The sequence below is a fragment of the Erigeron canadensis genome, chromosome 1, assembly GCF_010389155.1.
Source record: "Erigeron canadensis isolate Cc75 chromosome 1, C_canadensis_v1, whole genome shotgun sequence".
NCBI lineage: Eukaryota > Viridiplantae > Streptophyta > Magnoliopsida > Asterales > Asteraceae > Erigeron > Erigeron canadensis.
In genome coordinates this window covers 43,229,325-43,247,932 of record NC_057761.1, presented here as the reverse complement: position 1 = coordinate 43,247,932, position 18,608 = coordinate 43,229,325, and the positions used below count along the sequence as shown (strand labels likewise).

The window sequence follows — 18,608 nt, the reverse complement described above, 5'->3', positions numbered from 1 at the left end:
CCAATTAGAACCATTGATTTTTGTACACCATCATCATCTACTACGATATACAAGACTTTTTTTGTAAAAACACTAAGACTTTACGGCGACGGACCCACCAGAAAATCATGTGTAAGTTAACTTACATTGTAAATAGAAAGTTATTTACACAATGTAAGTTAACTTACACATGATTTTCTGGTGGGTCCGTCGCCGTAAAGTCTTAGTGTTTTTACAAAAAAAGTCTTGTATATCGTAGTAGATGATGATGGTGGTGTGTAAGTTACGAAAATCAATGGTCATTTTTTGGACTTTTTTTAGTTGGTCTCAAATTATCTTTCCCTTATATATATATATATATATATGGGAAAGATAAAACGAGTCCACCTAAAAAAAGTCCATGTAACTTACACATGTGTAAGTTAACTCCGACCACCACCATGATTTTTCGGCCACCGCGTCGCCGGAAACCACCACCATGATTTTTCGGCCACCGCGTCGCCGGAAAATTATGTGTAAGTTAACTTACACATGGGTAAATAACTTACACATGATTTTTCGGTGGGCCTGTCGCCGGAAAGTCTTAGTGTTTTTACCAAAAAATCTTGTATATCGTAGTAGATGATAATGGTAGTGTGTAAGTTACGAAAATCAATGCACTTTTTTAGCTGGACTCATTTTATCTTACCCCTCCTTGAGGGTACACTTACACCCTTAATCCCCCTCCTTGAGCCTAATAATCTCTCTTAATTAATCCTCTATCTTTTATATATTATTTTAATTTTCTAAGTCGATCTATTATTATATCAATTAAAATTAAAAAGCCAAAACTTTTCACAAAAAACTAATCTAATCGTCGTTTGTTCCTTCTTTTTATCTTCACTTACCTCTCCCAAAATCCTAATGGCTGATCTAAGGTATAAATTTAAATTAGTTTCATGATTTTTTCAATATATCTTCATTAGTAAGTTATATTTTTAAAGATTAATATTTAATTGATTGTTCGTTCCTTTTCTATAGATAAACTTGTTTGAAATTGGATATACCATGATAAGCCCTGATTATAATTTATGTTTTTTTTCTTTCTTTTTTTTCTTTGGACCAGAAGCACTTCAGGTGGTGTTTAGAACACTTACGTCACACAAGGGTTTGTTTAATTATATAGTCTCCTCAATATTTCTTACGTGGTCTAATTGTACTTTGTATCAATTGTTACATGTATTAACGTGGAAAGGGTTACAGATGAAACGCACGTCAAGTTTTTGATGGAATGCCCGAATGAGTAATTCTTGAATTTTTATCATTCGTTATTATAATATAAAGTTATAAATGAACTTGAGTTAATCTATGCTTGAGATATATTTTTGAAGGTTTTATTATCACTAAGAATATTGTTATTGTTATTCTTGTTACTAACTTTTTTAGTCATACCTTCCATGATCTTTCCCATAGTAGTTTTTTTTATGTATCTTATAATTTTTATGTCATCTTACATTTGTTGATGGCTTTAATTACAAACTCTTATTCAATAATTATTGCTAATGATTTTCTATCCCGAGGCCTAATTATGGCTTTTGTAACTGGTGTTGTCAATGGGATTTTACATGTTTATATTTGGGAATCACGTACACAATTTGACATCCTTAATCTCCTTCCTTTAACCTAATACCCACTCTTTATTAATTTCTATTTTTTAAAAATATTTATTTAATAAAAAATGACCGACCTTTAATAAAAAAAATATATCATTATTATTATCTATATATATACCACCTAAAAAAAATCCTTACATATTCTCAACCCTGAGAAAAAACTTACGGCAAAAAAAAAGCTACGATTGACTACCAAAAAGGTTTTTTATAAAGGTTTTTTATTTATATACTTTGTTCATATTTAATTATTATTATTATTATTATTATTATTATTATTATTATTATTATTTGACATTGAATTCTTTTTTAAAAGGTGAATTTTGTTGGAAACTTCGTGTCGCGATTCGACAGCGAGAGATCTAACATACGTTGTCTTAACCGGGTCCGCGCTAAAGTGCTCACTCGAAGTAGAATTGTCTATTTCAAATACCCGATGAGGGGAAAACCCCTACTAATCCGCCCGAAGGCACGACGATTAATAGGGGTAAACCCTGACTCCTCAGACTTGAACCTTGGTATACCCAAGTCAAGCCCTCATAAAGGGACTTAATTCTTATGTCCTCCTCAAGGCTTGAGCACAAGACCTCTTGCAAGGGGGATGGTCTTTCAATCATTGAGTTAAATCTCAAGGACTAACATTGAATTCTTATGTTATTGTTATTATTATCTCTTTTAATTTAGTTAGTTGTCCATTATAGGTTCATTATGGCTTTTTATTCAACAACAAAAAATAAGACCACATTAGTTCATATTGAAGATCTTAAGCCAACACATGTTAACCATCATCTACGACTCCGTGTTGTGCATGTATGGATTGTTTTGAAGTGGAACAACCTGATGTGTGAAAATCTAGTTAAATTAAATTCCTTAAAAATACTCCAAATCGAATACCACACACAATCGGGCAGTAGACCCGTTCGTATGTAATATAGATTAAAGCAAGTAAATGTTCGTTCCACGGAGACTACAAAGAGCTAGCGCGTTTTAAGTAGTTAAAAAGAGTTTGGTTTTGTAAAGACATCACGTCATCTTGGTTTTTATATTAACGTTAGTTGATTGAAAGAGTTAGAAATTCCAAAGAATTTATCGAAAAGAGAATTGTTGTATATCGAATAGAATTAAAAGATCATCTACTTCGACTCCATGACACACATTATTTAGGTTGACACTTAAATGAAGAACCAATTCGAATATGTTGATTAATAACCGAGAACTAAACAAAGACTTACCCCGTACCCGTCAAGTTCATTACTTTATTCAATTCCCTTAATTAACTAGTTCTATTACTAAGACCGGTACCCCAAGACGCCTTTCATAACTTTCCTAGCCAACTAACTGTTTTGGTTATTTAGATAACAATTGTGTCTCTTGATTGTACCCAACCATTAACCCGTTAACTCTTATTAACTATTAATTACTTTCTACCGTACCCGTCATAGAAACAATTGCTTCTAACCAAGCAATCAAAATAACTTTTACACAGCCTAGTTACCACTAAGATCATGCAAAAACTATCCGCAATTAAGAGTTAAATAACAAAGAATTAATAAGCTAAGATTATGACACAACGTTAAATCAAATCAACTTGAATTCAAAAGATTATGCAACCATTATTCAATGTATCACTTCATCTCAGTGGATGACGAATTATCTAGCTACTCATAATCATAAACAAAGCACAAAAAGTAAAAGTATAAGAGAACATATTATACCAATGTGTAGAAAACAAGTAAACGCTAAGAAAATCGATAACCGAATGCCTTGAAGCTCACGAACAACCCTTAGACCTTGATGGACGAAAAAACTGCTGAGTATTGCCCCAAAGAACCCTAAAATCGACTAGAGGTGATTGTATATCGAATGAGAGGGTTTTGGTCTTGTATTTATAGTGAAAAATCAAAAACCCTTCAGTCGACCTCTTTTATGCGCCGCACGTACCATCTATAAGTCGCACAAAACCAAAGATTTCCATGTTTCAGACTTTCCTTAACCCGTTATGCGCCGCACGCCTCTCCTGTGCGCCGCACGCCTCTCCTGTGCGCCGCACAGGCACAATCGCCAAATTCCCTGTCCAAAATCACAACTTCCTGTGCGCCGCACAAGCTTCCAGTTTTCGCAAAACTTGTATTTTTCAACTCGTCTTCACTCGTACTCATCCAAGAATCATCCTATTGCATCTTTTAACCTTCCAAAAAGCTATTTCTAGTCAATGTACCTGTTCTAAGCCTGAAATCACTAACAATACTATCAAAGCATCGAATATACATATAATTTGCACATAATTAAGCTTAAAACGACTTAGAAACGATATGGGAATATGCATATAAATGGACATATCACAACCCGAAGAAAATCAAAACGTTTGAAATGGTCTTTTTTATTAATTGGTATATATTTTTCAAATTATATACTCTACACTTTTTGTTTCTCTTTTTATTTAATTAAAGTTGTGGGGGTGGGGGGTGGGGGAGAGGTAAACTGAAATCAATATTTATATGGAGTTAATTTTCATGTGTTCCTTCTTTATCTTTCGTATTGATTAAGTTGTGATATTTGTTATACATTGTTTATTTATCTTTTTATTTAACTAATGTTGAAAAAAAAAGGTCAACTAGAATCAATATTTATATGGAGTTAATTTTCATATGTTTCTTTTTTAGCTTTCGTATTCATTAAGTTGTGATATTGGTCATACACTTTTTGTTTTATAATTATTATAAGATTTATATATCTTGAGACTACCCGTTCAATGGACGGGTCTGAGCACTAGTATTATATATATATATATATATATCTTTACACATTATGTATGGTTTAATTTCTTGCACCATTGCACGTATTTGAGAAGAACAATCGTAGCAACAAGGTAAATTACATTTTAGTTGTTGGAAGTGAGCCTAGTTTTTCACTAACCAACTTAAAGTTAAAAGATTATAAATAAATTACACTTGACAAAGCGTCCAATTTTAAATACTATATTGAGCTAACCGCGTTAGTTTTTACCCGTTAAGTCAATCAAATGAGCTACATGTAATGGGTATTTATTCGTTATTACTTTTTTCAATATATATATTTTATACTGTCTAAACTACTTTTCAGATTCATATAACCTTCTTAATATTTAATACATCGTGTGATATATAAGAAACAAAAGATTCCACGAAATACAAAACCAAGATAGGCTTTTCCCTAAGAACATGTTGAAAGTTTGAGATTAAAGAGAAATGTCGAGCGAGATTATGAAGGTGCAAACAAAACCCTAATGCATCACTATTTTCTTAAGTGTTGGAGTTACATGGACACAAATTTGAAAGAGAATATTAGACTACAAGAACATGTTCACTTGTTAAGGTAAATAAGCGAATATAAATAAAATCTCATTAGTATTTGTTTGGTTCATTTAATCCCTATATATAAATACCCCTTATATATATATCATCATTACAAAAATGAGAAAAGAGAAGTATGAACCATATTTTGAATTATTGGTATTACATGTATTAAGAAAAGAAAAATGATAATGACAGCTTTTAAGCCTGTCACTAACAACATATTACATGTTTAAAAACTTGTACATTATATATCAAAAACCGCTCCCTGATTTTTCTAACAGCAAGGTACAAATTTTAATGCACCCAATTAGTTTTTACTGACAACCCTAAGGGCTATCACTAACAAAACCCTTAAGAAAAATAGTTGATATCAGTATCCATAGGTGGCTCAACAGTAAAACGAGACTAGACGATTGCTTTAGGCCTCCAAAAATCTAGGTCTTCAATATTTTGTATATTCGACTTAATGTTTGGACTTTGCACTAAGTACCATTATATAATTTTCATTGCAATAACATCTTTATTGGTTTTTGCATCAACATTTGCATCTTTTTAAATCTAATAGTTTAATAACATAATTCGAGCTACTTTATTTTTAATATTTTTATGTTTACTTTAATTTTTATATCATTTAAGGCCTCTAAAACCTTAAGCTGACATCATTATTTTTAATTAATGTATCATAATATACAAGTTTTATAGCTTACTGTAATCAGTAATACATGAATGTAATACATTAATTAAAAATAATGGTACAAATATCACCATGTATCAACAAACTATCCCTTAGGTGTAGTTCTTTGTCTTAAGCCATTAACTTTAATATATTCCATGCGAATGAACTTCTGAGGCATGGTTGATAAAGTTATCCATGAGGATTGTGAAAAAACCTTTTCTTTTTACTATCAATTTCTTTGTTTATTTCCTCTATACGTGTTTATTTAGTACCTTGTGTTAGACGGATATGGCTAGTTCCATATCATGAGCTTCATTTAACACAAAAATCCAAATATCATATGGATGGAGGTCATCTGTAGGAAGTTACAATGACATTGATAACGAAACAGGTTATCCATGAGCCAATAACAAATTAAATAGCGTAATAAAAAACGAAGATAGCTTGAACCAAATACTTATTTGAACGAGAACAAATTCATTACCGATTTATAATATTAGACCATTGCATCATACTCCTTCCGTCCCGTTTTAAGTGTGTTAATTTGACTTTTCAAGGCTTTTTCTTTTAATTTTGAACATAAATATTTTCACTTATGTTATATAACACTTTGATATAAAATATATGAATGAATTGAGTTTTAAACGTATTTTCTATTGATATAACTTTTATCAACTAAAATATAATACAAACAATAATATATAGGTCAAAGTCAATAAAAAAAACTTAAAAAGTCAAGCTAACACACTTAAAATGATACGGAAAAAAAAAATATTTCTAATATATCATACAAGACATACATTTTTGTAGAGGTGAGTATATACATGCTTCAACTAACAACGTAATCAAGTCATACAAGTGATCTTTATGTGTAATGCTAACTATATGTCACCTCTTTCATATTAATTTTTGCGATATTAGGCACTATTGTTATTGTCACATTATTAATTCTAGTAGCAATATATAGGTTGGGATTTATGTGAGAACTATTCATATATAAACATAGGTACTATAAGTATATTTTGATAGTTCATATGTGTACAAATATGTTTACATATACCATTTCACATATAAACATCAAGTTATAATATATAAGTTCTTATGATTCTTTTAATTCAAATGGTTCTCACATGAACTTTTACCTATATATATATATATATATATATGGTTTTAGGTAAAATAAAACAACTATTAAAGTAAAACAAATAAAACAATTGGTTTCTCTTTACTGAAAATCGTCGTGCATCATGAAAATTATCGTGCATCAATATATACTTGTGCTTTGTAAATCACCGTGCATCAATTTTCTTCATAATCTAATGATCAAGATCTTGTTTTATTGGTTTTACTTTAATACTTGATTTACAATAATCAACCCCGTATACAGAGGCGGTACCACATGGGGGAGCAAGGGGGGTCAATGTCCTCCTCAAAATTTAGATTTTGTCATATAATTTTTAAACTTTTCATCAATTTTTAAAGTTTTTCTATAGGTTTTTAATATTTGCCTCCTTTTAGATTTTTTTTCTTACGCATTTTTTAATTTTATCTTCTTTGGGATTCTTTACTGGCTGCCTCTGCCCATATATATATATATATACACACACACAAATACACAATGTCTATATAGTTTTATGACTGTAATCTATCTATACTGTCTAATAAAGAGAAAGACTATTTTTTTCCTTTAAACAATTCAGTCTTTGAATTACCTTTATTACTCTTAACCTTTTAACACCTGTATCCTAAACCCTAAACCACCCTTAGATAGAATAAAAAATCTTCACACATATCTCATACAGGTATTTCACAAGTGCCCATTTTTATTAATTATGTTATCCTTTTACATCAATTATCTTTACACTGACAACCACACCGTTAATGTCACTATCACCTGTCGTCACCGCTCTGCCGCTGCATTGCACGGATACCTCTCGTATAAGAGTTGGCCACCAGCTACCACTTTCTAGGAGCAACCTGAGTTCGAATCTTGGCAGAGACAGAATTGAATTTAAGTTGTTGAATTACCTTGACACTATCGCTATTGGGGATTATGTGGGTACCAATTCGGTATATGAGATTAAACAGTTCTTATCAATCTACCGTTTTTTTTAGTTGTTCTAAGGGTCGGACATATTGAAGTAGCATGCAGACTCATAATCTTCACCCGTATTATGCCCTAGGAGTCTTTTCTCATTATAATTTATTCAATCTTTATTTTTTAGCCAACTTAATCAACAAACCCATTTCTTATTAATTAAAGTAGGTAATTAATAATCCCTTATTTAATAAATATTTCCAAAAGTAATTTATATACCTAGGTAACAAATAAAACAATAGGGTTTTCTTCACTATAAATCATCGTACATCATGAAGACCATCGTGCATCAATTGGTTTGTGAATCAATTTAAACATGATCTAAGGGTTAAGATCTTATCTTATTTGTTTTACTTTAATATATGTTTTATAATACCCAACCTTTATATACCTATATATATTCTTTGGAAAGGCATTTACTTGATCTGATGAGAGGTTTAGTAAGATAAAGACTATACCTTTGTACAATTGCATGGCCCCGATTCATTCAGAAGTTGCACGGAAACGAAAAATGATCATTATTTAATAATCTCATGATCTTTTTTATAATCTGTATTGTGAATGAAGAATTGAAAAACACAGGTACCCCAACAACCAAAATTTTTATTTATATGTTTATTTTAGTTTTTATTTTATTATGTTATATTTTGATACAAAAATATGATGATTATAATTATTGTTACGGGTATAATGTAATTGTTGAGTCGTGCTGATATGACCTTATGTAATATGAAATTATCATATGCGGGTGTTCTTGTATGATGATGTAATTACAAACATTTTTATAAATATGATGTGTTTATTGAGTGATGATGTGAAACATTACAAGCACCAAAATTTGATAGAAATCATAACTTTATATGGTACAAAACTACAAATTAGACCAAATGTTAGTATAATAGAAAAATAAGATGAATAATCATAACAAAGGTACAAATTAGACCACATGTTGATATAATAAAAAAAGAATATGAATAATCATGATACATTCTAGTAAGTAACAAAATACGACTGGTTCATGCTAATTTGAAAATATTATTTACATCTTCTTTTTCGTTTATTATTAATTTACTGAAAGTAAAACATTTTAAAATAATTAATCATAAAACAAACTAAATTATATCATGTGAACATCGTTACCTATTTCATTAAGTTAATAATATAATATGTTTTTAATCAAAATTTTTTCGTGGATGATAAACCTTATAAAATCAGATAGATCCAAATAACACTAGTATAAACCTCTCTTACATAGCTTCCACAAACAAAATCTGACAAGTAAAATATTAAAACTCACATATAAAGTAAAAAAATAGCACTAGTAAAAATCTTAAACTTGTTTTAGTAAAACTAAAATCCTTAAAATAATGTCACATATTATTTTAACTTTATATAGACAACAATATTTAACGATAAGTTTTAATTATCTTTGCCTGTATCAAACTTTAACTCTAAAAAACTTTATTAGACTATCTCCAATGAGCTATTTCCAATAGACGTTCTTAAGCTGCCACATTATATACTTACAAATCCTTAAAATCATTACACATCCTTAAAATCCTTTAGTTTAGCTCTAACCATGTTAACATCCTTACATTTATAAACAAACAGAAAAAAAAATTGTATGAGAGATAGTCTAAGGGCATACATCAATTTTTTATAGTTTTGGACAAGCTTCAATGACAAAAGATATCCATGGACAACTAAGGGCACCTAAGAGCACGAAAGAACACCCCATTAGAGATTGTCCGAGGGTGTTCTTGGGTGCCCTTAGGTGCCCTTAGTTGTTCATGGATATCCTTTGTCATTAAAGCTTGTCCAAAACTAAAGATCTTTTGATGTATGCCTTAACCTAAGGGCTCATCCTTAGGCTATCTTCAATACTAATTTTTTGTTTGTAGATAAATATAAGGATATGTAAGGATGCTTGTATACTTGAAGGTAAAACGAAATGAATGTTGAAGATTCGTAAGGATTTTAAGGATTTGTAAGGATATAAGTATCTCCAATGTTAAGGGGCGACCTTGAGCTGCCATATCATATTCTTATGAATCCTTATAATTCTTCAAATCCTATAATTTTATCTTCAACCATACAAACATTCTTACATATCCTTTTACCTATAACTAAAAGCAAAAATATATTAGGTAAAGACAAGTAAAAACATGCCCCTAGGTAAAGGCATCATTCAAAAAATCTTTAGTTTCGAAAAAACTTTAACGATAAAGGATATCCAAGAACATCTAAAGACACCCCATTAGAGATAACCTGATGTGACAGCTTAAAACGCCCAAAGATATTCTTAGTATTGAAGATAGTCTCATGGAAAAATTCTGTCTATAATTCCAAGTATATTTTGTTCACCTCAAAATTTGATTTTAAAAACGCTAAATCGCAAATCCTTTTTTAAGTAACAATCAATATATGGATAATTAGTAAGACTAAATTTTAACTAGTTTGGAGTTTGGACTTTTTGGAGGGATGGTATGGAGTGGTATGGATAGAGATAATGGGGGTGTGTGCTAGCTAGATGACATTTCACAACCATATTCTTCTTCTCTTCACTTTAACTTATACAAGATGCTTTCTTTCTTTGCAACTATCTCTATAATAATTCTATACATATATACTCATTTCTTTTCTCTATCTATCTATCCATTCCCATCATCATTTTTCATTCTGCATTCATTCATTACTCCCTCTCACTCAAGTCAAACCCCTTCATATAATTACCCACCTTTAGTTTTCATTATCCCATACTACTACTAATAACTTTTTGGATTTTCTTTATTTTAGCTAAATTAATTTTGTATTGTTTTTTAATTGTAATAAAGAATCTTTCTTTTTGGTTATTAATTGATTCCCTCATCTGGGCTTTTAGCATTTAGTTCTAACACGATAACATAATCCGTATTCCTTTTTTTTTTTTTTTTAAAACTTTCCTTCAATATTTCTGTTTAATATTTTTATTTTTAGTTTTTTCAGTTGGACCCTTGATTAGACACTTTATAAGGATTTGACATAAGGTCTTTTATTTTTCCAATTTTTAAAAAAAGTAATTATTTTTGAAACTTTTTATTAGAATATGTGTATATGTATATATATATTCTTTAGAAGAAACCAGCTGTGATAAGTGGAACCCTGTTCATACTTATGCATATAATATATACAAAAAATATATGCACTAGTATACTATTTGAGAAGTAAACTTTTTAGTTAATAACTTGTGTGGATGAGTTTTATCCATTTGATTGGATTTGGCTTAAAAGTGGGACATCTTGTATTGATGCTATGTTGCTCTTTTGTATCAATGATCTCAATCAAGAATTCATTCATTATTAATAATACAACATCAACAACAACAACACAAATGAAGCCTTCTAATAATGGAAGGTTGTTTTGGTTGAGATTTGTTGACATTTTTCATGGGAATATATTAAAGATCCATCATCATTTATACCAACAAATTGGTTCAAGGAAAGTTATTAAGAAAACATGGTGGAGGAAGCTATTGATATTGTGGTTTGCATTTGGTACAATAGTTGGTTTGTGTTTTTTTTGGTATCTGAGATCTCAAGCTATTGAAAAAAGGAAAGAAACATTAGCAAATATGTGTGATGAAAGAGCTAGAATGCTTCAAGATCAGTTTAATGTTAGTATGAATCATGTTCAAGCTATGTCTATTTTGATCTCAACTTTTCACCATGGTAAAAATCCTTCTGCTATTGATCAGGTACTAACATCTTTTATTACTTTTTTTTTTTTGTTTAAAAATGGTAACTTTTTTTTTTTTTAGTGGCTATAATTGGGACTTAATCTCTATTGGGGTTTTCTAGTTACTAAATCTTAAGACTTTTTTGTTATTTTGTAGAAATGATTAGATTACCTTTGTTGAATTAAGGAAATTTACTTTCTTAATCAAAGATCAAATGGTAATCAAGTGAAGACTTCGCCCTACACGATAACGTGAACACGAAAAACTTAATTCGTTTACTTTGTATCTCTAAAAATGGAAACTTTTTTGTTTTTAGTGATTAGTTAGGTCTTAATCTCAATTGGGGTTTTTCAGTTGCTCAATCTTTTGACTTCTTTTTTGTTATTTGTAGAAGTAATTTGATTACTTTTTTTTGAATTAGGGAACTTTAGTTTCTTAATCAATGCTTAAATGGTAATTAAGCAAGGTACTATGTTTTTTTTCCTATAAAGTTTGGAGCTTTATTGGTTGGTAGTGCCTAATCAATGATGAAATGAGAATTTTGGTTGATTTTGCCGAATTAGGCTCATAATCAGATAATTTAGTGCGTCAATCAAAGATCAAATAGTGATTAAGCAGATGAGTAAGTATTTTCTATAAAAATGTTAACTTTTTGTTTATAGTGGTTAGTTATGTACTTAATCCATTTGGGATTTCTAAGTTAGCCATGTTGTCTTTGAAAAGGGAAACAAAAGATTTGGTTGATATTGTTGAATTGGAGTTTATAACTGGACTATTTAGGATCTTAAGAAAATACCAAATGGTTAACTTTGTCTGATTAACAGGAGACGTTTGCCAAGTACACTGAAAGAACTGCGTTTGAGAGGCCATTAACAAGTGGGGTGGCATATGCAGTACGGGTACTTCATTCAGAAAGAGAGCAATTTGAGAAACAACAAGGATGGACCATAAAGAAGATGACCCCAGATAAAGATGATTATAACCCGGAAGAATTGGAACCGTCACCAATTCAAGAAGAATATGCCCCTGTTATCTTTGCACAAGACACCGTTGCTCATGTTATTTCTCTTGATATGTTGACCGGAAAGGTAATTAAATATTTATATTACAGAAAAACAAAAGAAGTAATATGAAAGAATTAAACAGTTAGAAGGGTGTTCTGAAAGTGATAAAAAGTATTCAGAATTGTTGTTACCAAACAGGTGAAATATTGTATGTGTGTGCGTGAATTTCTGATAATCAAATATCCGAGTCTTTGGCAGATTTGGATTTTCTAAGATTTACATTTATAGTGATGCCTAAATAATCAAATAATTGGAATCATTATTCTCGCAGCTACTCCTAAACTGATATTTGGCCTCTGAATAATTAGACAAATTTGCCATATCAAAACTCCAAAGACAAAATTATTTGCGATTTGAAGATGCAAATCGAAATTGTCACTTCCCGAACACAATGCCAAACACCCTCATAAGTAACGTTGCTTTTGTTTTTTTGTGTATCAACAGGAAGATCGTGAAAACGTGTTGCGTGCAAGGGAATTAGGAAAGGGGGTTCTCACAGCCCCTTTGGATCTTCTCAAGTCAAACCGACTTGGAGTGATTTTGACTTTTGCTGTTTATAAGCGAGATTTACCCTCTAATGCCACACCAGAGGAAAGAATTGAAGCAACCGACGGGTAATTGTCTAATCGGATAATTACAAAAAAAAACCCAACTATAACTAAAGTGCTTATATGATTTTATTGTTGACTTTTGGGCAAAATCAGGTATCTTGGTGGAGTGTTTGATATTGAATCTTTGGTAGAGAAGCTACTTCAGCAGCTTGCAAGCAAGCAAACCATTTATGTGAACGTTTTTGACACAACTAATATATCGAACCCTATTAGTATGTATGGAACCGATGTGTTGGACACTGGTTTGCAGCATGTTAGCCTTCTTAACTTTGGTGATCCGTCAAGAAAGCATGAGATGCGTTGCAGGTGATTGTTACATCTATTTACATATATGCTTGTATTTAGTTGTATACAGATGTATTAGCAGTGACAATTGAAGTTGATGTTTTCTTTGTAATGAATGGTTCTTGAATCCAGCATAAAGATGCCATGATGACACATAATGCATCCTTTTATTCCTATAAAAAATAGTCTTTATTAGAATTTAGTGGTGTGAAATAGTATTTACATGTATTATAGTTGTCTATGCATATCCATGATTGAAGTTTGTGACCATTATTACGTAAGATTGCTGAATGTTGCACGCGGATGCCATATAGAACATCCTTTATTTGTATATTTTCTCCCTTTTAGTTGAAGAGTGCCAGACATGTAAGATAGGTATTTGTGTTAATTTAAAGACTTTGTAGGCTTATTTGTTTCCATATATATCTATAAACGTACTGATGTTTTATTTGGCCATGCAGATTCACACAAAAACAGCCATGGCATATCTTGGCAATATCAACTTGTTTTGGTATTCTTGTGATTACTTTGCTTGTTGGGCAGATCTTTCATGCAACAGTGAACAGAATAGCCAAAGTTGAAGATGATTATGAACAGATGTCAGAACTCAAATTACGTGCAGAGGCTGCTGACGTGGCAAAGTCTCAGGTATTTTTCTGACAGCCAAAATTATGAATCTTTTTTTAAAGTTATTTACAATTAACAAACATCCTAAATCTTGGTTACATTTTGTAGTTCCTCGCCACTGTTTCTCATGAAATTAGAACCCCAATGAATGGTGTTCTTGGTAAGTTTTTAAAATTTTCTTGAGTTAAGAATATAATGAAAACCTCTTTAGGAATTTAATTAACATTTTATGTTTGTTTTGTTGGGAATTTAGGGATGCTGGATATGCTTATGGACACTATTCTCGATGTAACACAACAAGATTATGTTAGAACAGCTCAAGCTAGCGGTAAAGCTCTTGTTTCGCTTATAAATGCGGTTCTTGATCAAGCTAAAATTGAATCTGGAAAACTTGAGCTTGAGGCGGTTCGGTTCAATTTAAGGGCTATTTTGGATGATGTATTGTCATTATTTTCTGGAAAGTCACAAGAAAAAGGTGTCGAGGTAAGCATTTATGTCATCATTTTGTTAGATATGAGTTTAATCGATTGAATTTGTACTTACTTTTCTGTGGTATGTATGGGTAATGACAGTTGGCGGTCTACATATCCGAGAATGTCCCAGAAATTTTAATAGGTGATCCAGGGCGATTTCGTCAAATAATTACAAACCTCATGGGCAACTCCATTAAGGTAGGACACTTTCTATTACGTATAGGTCGAAAATCGTGAGGGTTGGAATGGGTCAAAACGGGTTAGATTGACTCGCCAACACTTGTTTTCTCTGTGAAATTTCATGAATAATCAATATATTGAGTTTTCTTTTACTATGATGTTAGTAACAGTGGCCTTGCATTGTTTTTATAATGGCCAGTTCACCGAGAAAGGTCACATCTTTGTAACGGTGCACCTTCTTGAGGAAGTTATGGAGTCAATAGGCGTAGAAACCGAACCATCCTCAACAGACACATTGAGTGGGCTTCGTGTAGCTGATAGAAACCTAAGTTGGGAAAGGTTTGAAACTGTGGGTCAAGTAGTGGGCCCATCTGATTCTGTAACTCTGATTATTTCAGTGGAGGATACGGGTTGTGGTATTCCCTACGAAGCACAATCTAGAATATTTACGCCATTTATGCAAGTGGGTCCTTCCATTTCTCGTATACATGGAGGAACAGGTATTGGTCTAAGCATCAGCAAACGATTAGTCAATCTGATGAATGGTGAGATTGGGTTCCATAGTGTCCCTCAAATCGGGTCAACTTTCACTTTCACTGCCGTTTTTTCAAATCCAAATGAGCAGCGAATCAACAGTCAGTCAAAGCCAGAGTCATACAACATGCAAGCAATCATTGTTGACCCAAGACCTGTACGCGCCAAGGTGTCAAGATATTACATCCAACGGCTAGGAATGAATGTCGAAATCGTCCCGAGTTTGACCAACACATATTCTATGTTGACCAACGGAAGTAAAACCATCCATGTGATTCTAATCGAAGAGGAAGTTTGGGATAAAGATTTAAACGCCTCGGCGGTTTTCGCTTATAAATTGAGAACTTTAGATTACAAGATTCCTCCGAAGATGTTTCTTTTAACAAATTCAATTGGTGGGTCCCATCAAATCAATGGCTTCTCTTCGCCACCTGTCATAACAAAACCGTTAAGAGTAAGCATGTTGGCGGCCTCTTTACAACGTGCAATGGGGGGAATCAAGAATAGTTCTAGAAATGGGGAGATCCCGAAACTTTCTTTATCAAAGTTATTGGCCGGCAGGAAAATATTAGTGGTGGATGATAACAATGTGAACCTTCGAGTGGCTGCCGGTGCTCTAAAGAAATATGGAGCAGATGTGGTGTGTGCCGATAGTGGAAGGAAGGCTATTTCACTGTTGAAACCACCTCACTCCTTTGACGCTTGCTTTATGGATATCCAAATGCCAGAAATGGATGGGTAAGTGCTGTATAGTTCTCATTTTGAAGTTCATGAGTATATTTACTAGCCGAAGTACGAGCTATGTCGACATTTTGGTCAAAGTAACGACCCTTCATGGTCAAATTGAAGCAGGTTATTGAAGCATAAAGTTGTTCATGAAACATATAGAAGAGGTTGATTTGACCTATAAGTCAAACCGCTCAAAACATTAGATACTTATTGCATTAATTTCATAATTTCAAGAAGAGATAGATTTTGACTTTTTGGACATTCCTAACTTTCACCTCCGAATGGAAAAACTTTTTTTTTGGAGCATAAAATCATTGATGAAATTGGAGAATCTAGTTGGTTTGACTGAAAAAGTCAAACCATTCATGTATTGAAATAGTTGAAATATTGGCGTTTGTACATGGTTTAATTCCAGTTTTTGTGTCGTCTTCCCCAGTAATGTCATCGCTTGTGTCTTCAAGATACCTCTATTCTGTCTCTATTTTTAAGGGGAATTTTAGGTGTTTGACAAATATTCCATACAATGCAGGTTTGAAGCAACAAGAACGATTCGTGATATCGAATCCAACATGAATATTTCAAACTGGCATGTCCCAATTTTGGCTATGACTGCTGATGTTATTCAAGCTACACATGAACAATGTCTTAAATCTGGAATGGATGGCTATGTATCTAAACCGTTCGAAGCTAATCAACTTTATCAAGAAGTTTCTCGTTTTTTCCGATGAAGCCTTTGAACCTCAATCCTACAAAACTAACCATGTGTGCCTGTTTTTTGAGGCGTTTTGTTAACGGGGTTCAAAATATTCAAAAGGGTAAGTCTCCTATTCATTTTCAAAATTTAATCTTGTCATTTGTGGCTAGAAGTGGCAAAATGAATGGGCTGGACATGTGAGATAACGTGTCGTAACGGCTAATATTTTTGGTACAAGTGGAGGAACAATTTGTGTCTGATTGGGTTGTTCCTAGACACTTCTGTCCAATTATTTATAAGTAATTTCTGTTACAACTTATCCATATCTCTTAAACCATATGGTTTGGGAGGTTATAAACATTTTTTGAAACAAACTTTAAGGGACTTAAAAGTTTCGACCCCTTAAATTTATTTGAGTTGTTTCTTATTCTTAGCCAATTTCTACAGTAGTATTTTTACCTATTTGACCTATTTTAGACAAAATCACCCAACTCAACCCATTCATAAGAACTATATCTGGCTTTTAGTTATATATAGGAGACCATTGAATTGACACTTTTCCGTCCAACATAGTTTGTTTTTGTCAAAGTGTATTGTTATTTTGTGTTTTCTACAAGAACAATATTATGCTTGCAACATTCTTAATAAAAACCCATAGGGTGTCTACAACTCTACATAAAATTGTGGCAACTTGTCGCAAAAGCTTATTTTCAGACATAATACACTATTTTCTTAATTTAGGTGACTTGGATGCAGTTTTGCTTGGTGGATGTCTGTAATTTAGTTTATATTTTGGAGTTTGTTGTGTCTTTGGCTAATTCTTTAAATAACTTTCAATTTCAGGAAACAAGTCATGGCGACGATATAATGTACATATGAATGTCATTTATTGGTGGAGGTTTGTTCATTTTGTAGAGCGAGTTAGATACAGAAACCAATTCATTTTCCTCCATGTAGTTTTTTATCTCTATTTCCATGTCATCAGTAGATGGAAGGAACTCGACAGTAGACTTTTTGTGGTCGATTATCGCCTTCTTTTCGGTTTCTGCTCCTATCTCAGGAGAAGTTGTAGCATTTGAATTAGTTGATGGCATCCCCACAAGCGGGCGAAAGAATGTGATCTGGTATATATCTTTGTAACTTCAAAATAAATACAGTTACATGTATGTAGTAATATATATATATATATATATACACACAAATAGAGTACAATTTTCAGGTTGAAGGTGGTTTTAGAAACCAAATCTTTATTTCATACACTCGGGTAGATTTATGTATATAGATATATGTGAGCTCACTTTTGACTACGTCTGGTCGTCGTCTTGTAAATAATATTGTTTATGTTGTATATGGTTTTTGAATCTGTGCATATGATGCTTTTTGTTACGGAGTAGTAGTTGATTCCGGGATTGAAAAGTTGGTTGTTATACTGAGCTGATATTTGTGTATTTGCCTAAATCCAAAAAGTGGTACTTACATGGGGGAAACCAGAAGCATGTTATGTTATATTCAGTTGCTTTGTTGGATATGATGCCTAAGTTTGAACATAAATTGGTCCATGACTTTTGGAAAGGAAAATCACGTATACTTTTTTAACTCATTGAGATGTGATATTGTGATTTAAAACTATATGCTAATGACATGTAATTTCGCTCCTTTTTTTTTTGTTACTTTTCTCGTTTGATTTTAAGTGTCATTCTCTTAATATTAGAAAGAATTTAGAATATATCACGACTCGGTTGAAAAATCCAATTTAAAGGAATCTGGTAAATACAAGAGCCTCGTAACAATGGAAATACTAGTTTCCACTTTACTTTCATACAAGTATAATACTCATAGTAAAGTCAAGTCCTTGTAAATACCATAAAGATGCTCAAGGCCTATCTTGTAAATAACATAAGTTGCTTGAAGGAATGAAGGTAAATGATTTTTACTCTGATATTGTTTTAAGAACTATTT

General features: G+C 32.0%; 1 protein-coding gene across 1 annotated transcript; it reads left to right on the top strand.

Moving 5' to 3' along the window:
* Window positions 1-10,718: 10,718 nt before the first annotated feature.
* LOC122599895 (histidine kinase 3) lies at window positions 10,719-17,997 on the top strand. The gene is made up of 11 exons (XM_043772505.1): window positions 10,719-11,470; window positions 12,277-12,540; window positions 12,961-13,130; window positions 13,221-13,433; window positions 13,874-14,060; window positions 14,148-14,199; window positions 14,293-14,522; window positions 14,612-14,710; window positions 14,892-15,964; window positions 16,485-16,770; window positions 17,493-17,997. Exons 1-10 carry the CDS (start codon window positions 10,970-10,972, stop codon window positions 16,681-16,683), a joined length of 2,988 nt encoding a protein of 995 aa, XP_043628440.1. The 5' UTR covers window positions 10,719-10,969; the 3' UTR covers window positions 16,684-16,770; window positions 17,493-17,997.
* The last annotated feature ends 611 nt before the right edge of the window (window positions 17,998-18,608 follow it).